Source organism: Octopus bimaculoides, chromosome 3 (genome assembly GCF_001194135.2).
Source record: "Octopus bimaculoides isolate UCB-OBI-ISO-001 chromosome 3, ASM119413v2, whole genome shotgun sequence".
NCBI lineage: Eukaryota > Metazoa > Mollusca > Cephalopoda > Octopoda > Octopodidae > Octopus > Octopus bimaculoides.
This window is the reverse complement of record NC_068983.1, coordinates 55882496-55887942: the sequence shown is the minus strand read 5'-3', so window position 1 is coordinate 55887942 and position 5447 is coordinate 55882496. Positions and strand designations below refer to the sequence as shown.

The following is a 5447-nucleotide window of genomic DNA, read 5'->3' as shown; positions in this document are numbered from 1 at the left end:
GGGGGGGGGGGCGATGTAATCGACTAGTCCCCTTGTCCCGAATTTCAGGCCTTGTGCCTTTTGTAGAATGGATTATTTTAAGAGACTGTGAAAAAACTTTGTTAGAGATGTATTTATTGCAAAGACCAACAAGTTTTCTTTCTCCAACGTTTTAAATAGTTCAACCTACACAAATCAATGTGTGACAAACAAAACAAGAACGTTAAAAGACGTATCTATAAGACTAGTTTTAAAACATCAAATGATTATGGAGTTCCACTGGAATAAAATAGTGATCAAAGAGCTCCATGGATAAAATATTATTGAAAACCCCCAGATTAGAAACAGAGCCAAAGCCAGCATATTTCAAATATGTCATAATACTGTTGTAAAGATGTCAACATCGGACAAACTTCTATTTAGACACACATCCCCGATTCTAAAACCACCTAAACTCCATGGGAAAATAGTGATGACACGCTTCCAAATTATCAGGGGAAACTACTCTTAACTTCTACATCAAGAGTTGCTTCCCTTGATCAATAAATTGATTGTTCCTTTATGCAAATTATGGTTGTGTTGGTTGTTACTATGATGAAATGGAGAAATTTGACCCATGTGCCTTTATGTAAATCGTCAATCATATTTGTCATGCATTTAACAACGAGCGATGGTTACGAACTAATAAAATGAATTCAAATTAAGAAATCTATCATGCTGTATATGACGATAGACGGAATCATACGATATGTATACATATAAAGATAATCGATAATGTAGTACTTATTAAGTTCAGAATGAAAAAAAATAATTCGATTTCTTTTTATTTTAACACATCAAAAAATCACGAAAATTATCGATTGTAACACATCCAGTATCAATCACAGTGGTTATCACTTCCAAGAATTTCAAAGACATCAAAGTCTTTCGTTTTTGCTATCTTTAAAACAATATCATTTTTTTTTTTTAATCGAAAATTGTAACATAAGATATAAATAAAATTATTGAAACGTAGCAAAAGATTTCAATTTGGAAAAAGAAATTTCAGTCTCGGTAATTTACATTTTCACATTTATGTTCATCATCAGAAATAAATTCTGTGAACATGGAATAAAAATAAAAAGAGAAATTTTAACACGATAGGCGCATGAGTGGCTGTGTGATTAGTAGCTTGCTTACCAACCACATGGTTCCAGGTTCAGTCCCACTACGTGGCACCTTGGGCAAGTGTCTGCTACTATAGCCTCGGGCCGACCAAAGCCTTGTGAGTGGATTTGGTAGACAGAAACTGAAAGAATTTAGTAAAATAACTTAGTTATCATTAAGCTAGTGTTATGAACATAAATTCTGACTAAGGTTTGGTGGAAGATTTTAAGTTTTGATGTCACTGGTGCTAAGCTGTATCGGCCCCTTTGCCTTTCCCTTGGATAAGACTGGTGACGTAGAGAGGGGAGACCGGTATGCATGGGCGACTGCTGGTCTTCCATAAAACAACCTTGCCCGGACTTGTGCCTAGGAGGGTAACTTTCTAAGTGCAATCCCATGGTCATTCATGACCGAAAGGGGTTGTCATTACCTTTTGCCTTTACCCATCTAATACATATATCTATGACTTTATCTACCTTCTGTACTCTCTTCATTCTATTTGTCTGCACATACAAGAGTATGTGAGTGTATTATCATCATCAATAGCATAAACAAGAGATGAAGTCTCTCAAAAAAGTGGGATATCACACTGTGCATTTAACTTCAGGTAATCTACTCAAAGCTTATAAGAGTTTACCTAGCATCTGTCACTCAAAGATAACATTTTCATATCATAAATCATAACATAAATAAGAACAAGCTGAAAAAAGTTCAGAGAGCTTCTAGTTTTGTTGGTAACAAAGGGCCTCACTTTTAGAGTGAAAGGCAGATTGTATGATGTCTGTATGCAGACAGCCATACTACATGGTAGTGAAATGTGAGCTGTGATTGTAGAGGACATGCAACGGCTTGAAAAAAATGTAGCTAGTATGCTTCACTAGATGTACAATGTCAGTGTGAATGTACAACAGAGTACAAGAGTCTTAAGTGGAAAATTGGGCATAAGAAATATCAGATGTGGTGTACAAAAGAGAAGGCTGCACTGCTATGGTCATGTGATGCATATGGACAAGGACAGCTTTGTAAAGAAGTGCAAATCTGTAACTGTGAAGGGAACTTGTGGAAGAGGTAAATGTAGGAAGACGTGGAACAAGGTGATGAAATGTGATCTTCAGATGTTGAGATTCATGGAGGTGATGACAAGTGACCAAGAAATCGGGTAATTTGTTGTGCTTGAGAAAACAAATCAAGCTAAGTGAAATTGCAGTCGCAGACAGTGCCAGTAACACATAAAAGCACCCGTGCCACTGACATGTAAGAGGCACATGTGCCAGTGACACATAAAGGGCGCCCATACCGGTGACACGTAAAAGGACAGCAGTGCTGGTGACATGTAAAAGACACCCAGTAAACTCTTTAAAATGGTTGGCACTAGGAAGGGCATCCAGTCATAGAAATCAAGCCAGGACAGACAACTGGAGCCTGGTGCAGTTCTCCAGCTTACCAGCTTCATATCAGACTGTCTAACCCATGCCAGCATGGGAAACAAACGTTAAAATGATGATGGTGAAGAAATTAAATCCACTGACATCGTCAGCCAACACATATACTTGCATATGTAAATGCATCAGCATTTACATTCATACATGCCTTGAAACCAACGCACCTGAGACAACTCCTGGTTTTGCAAGGCAAGCTTCCTGTTTTGAGTGTTTCCAAGGGACGGATTTGATTGAAGTTTTTTCAGGTACAAGGGATTATGTCTAAGATTCATTGAGTTAAAATATTTTGCTGTGACAATGCACCCTTTAGTCAAAACAAAAAAGGGAGAAGCAAACAAATACAAACAAATAGAATTTGAAATTTTAGTATTTTATAAAGTATATAGATTAGTTTTATATAGATTATAGCAACCACACGGAGCTGATATAATCTTTAGGATTATTGATTACTATTTTTTTTGTCTCTACAACTTCTTTTTTATCGGTATCAAGGTAAATTTATTATCAACATATTTTTACAGGAAGAAAAAGAAAAGAAAGAAAAACATTAAACGTGGAAAAGATCAAACTATTGAGGAAAAAAACCCATAATTACCTCACCAAGGAAACAAAGAAAAATAAAAAAACGGGGGAAGGAGAATTGAGCTGCAAAAGATTTGTGGGTTGGGGTTTGGTGGGGGTAATGAGTTGTATACCCCAGAACAAATGGTGTGGTCAGCCGCATCTCACAGACATAATTACAAAGGTTTTTGCCACAGAGAATGGCCCAGGTTTCCAATAAGATTAATGGCTGAACAAAAAGGAAATTATATACCACTCATGAATGAAGTTTCTATAGTTGAAAGAGAACCACGGAACAAACTTAGAAATAAATAAGTTCATTTTATATCTCTGCAAAAAGGAAATTATTGGTAATTCTGAGAACAAAACAAATATCTTCAGTCTCAAACCTTCCCTTCATATTTCCTAACTTGCTTTTCATGTTGTTAAACAGACTTGCAAAACAATTCATTTGCAGGCGTAAAGAATGAAGTTTTATCAAACGTTACAAAAACTTACCAAAATCCGTAACAGCACAACTTAACAAACGGTGGGTGATGGGATTGTATGCTAAACACTGGATGGCATCACTGTGACTGGAAAAAAAAAATACATCAAAATCAAATCAAATCACAATCGAACGGAAATTGTAGTTGTGATCCCCGTGCCAGTGGCATGTAAAAAGCACCATCCGATGGTGGCCGATGCCAGTGCCACCTTGACTGGCTTCCGTGCCAGTGGCATGTATAAAGCACCATCCAATCATGGTTGATGCCAGCCCTCTGTGGTCCTTGTGCTGGTGACACATAAAAAAGCACCCACTACACTTTCAGAGTGGTTGGCATTAGGAAGGGCATTCAGCTGTAGAAACATTGCCAGATCAGGCTGGAGCTTGGTGCAGCTTCCTCGCTTCCCAGACCCCAGTCGAACCGTCCAACCCATGCCAGCATGGAAAACGGACGTTAAACGATGATGATGATGATGATGATGACAGAAAACACAAATCGTTTTTAAGACAATAAAAGACAGAACTTAGCAAAGAATTCAACTGTTTTGAAACAAATCTTTCTTTTACTTGTTTTGGTCATTGTGGTCACGCTTGAAGGGTTTACTTGAACAGATCAATCCCAGTATTCTTTCACTTGTTTCAGTCATTTGACCGTGGCCATGCTGGAGCACCGCTTTAGTTGAACAAATTGACACAGGACTTATTCTTCGAAAGCCTAGTACTTATTCTATCTGTCACTTTTGCCGAACCACTAAATTATGGGGACGTAAACTCACAAACTTCGGTTGTCAAGTGATGGTGGGGTGGAACAAAACACAGACATATACACAAACACACACACACATATCCATATATGACGGGCTTCTTTCAGTTTCTGTCTACCAAATCTACTCACAAGGTTTTGGTCGGCCTGAGGCTATAGTAGAAAACACTTGCCCAAGGTGCCATGCAGTGGGACTGAACCCGGAATCATGTGGTTGGTAAGCAAGCTACTTACCGCACAGCCACTCCTGTGAGTTTTTTTTGTGAAACTTGTTATACATGCTATCAGCATCACTATAAATGCCAAAACACACTTGTAATAATCAAAACATTTACATATATTCATCACCATCATCATCATCATCATCATCATATGTTTAAAGACACTGATATGTAGATACACACATGTTTAGTTATAACTATTTTATCTTTCCTCGAGGCAAATTATTTCATGTTATTTGAAAGGAAATTATCCTTTAGAAAAGGAGAAAAAATTAATTGCACTTTGATGTATAGCAAAAAATATCGAAAAGAAAAATTCAAACAAAAACAAGGAGCTTAGAGAAGATTTGAATATTTTTCAAGAATTTTTATGAAAATTTTAGTCACTACATGCATTATTCTTTTATTCATTACAGTCTCCCCAACATCGCCTGACAACTGATGTTGGTGTATTTATGTACCCGTAACTTAGCAGTTCGGCAAAAGAGAACGATAGAATATGTACTACAAAGAATAAGTCCTGGGGTCGATCTGTTTCACTAAAGGCGGTGCTCCAGCATGACCATAATCAAATGACTGAAACAAATAAAAAAGAATACCAAGTGCAAAGGAGAATAACGTTTTAAACATTTTATGGTGTTGGTGTGTTTATGTCCCCATAATTTAGCGGTTCAGCAAAAGAGTGGGGCAGAATAAATACCAGGACAGGGGTCAATTCATTCATCTAAAATTCCTGAAACAGATAAAAGAAAAAGGAAAAAGATACACACACACACACACACAACCACCATCAGCATCATCCTCGTCATCTTCACCACCACCACCACCACCACCACCACCACCACCAC

At 37.5% G+C, this 5447-nt stretch overlaps 1 protein-coding gene across 1 annotated transcript in view; it reads right to left on the bottom strand.

The window, feature by feature from the left end:
• LOC106871393 (intraflagellar transport protein 122 homolog) overlaps window positions 1-5447 on the bottom strand; it is a 264510-nt gene that overhangs the window by 249226 nt on the left and 9837 nt on the right. The window contains exon 4 of the mRNA XM_052966749.1: window positions 3627-3703. Within this exon, the coding sequence (XP_052822709.1) occupies window positions 3627-3703 (77 nt within the window). The remainder of the gene's footprint in view (window positions 1-3626; window positions 3704-5447) is intronic.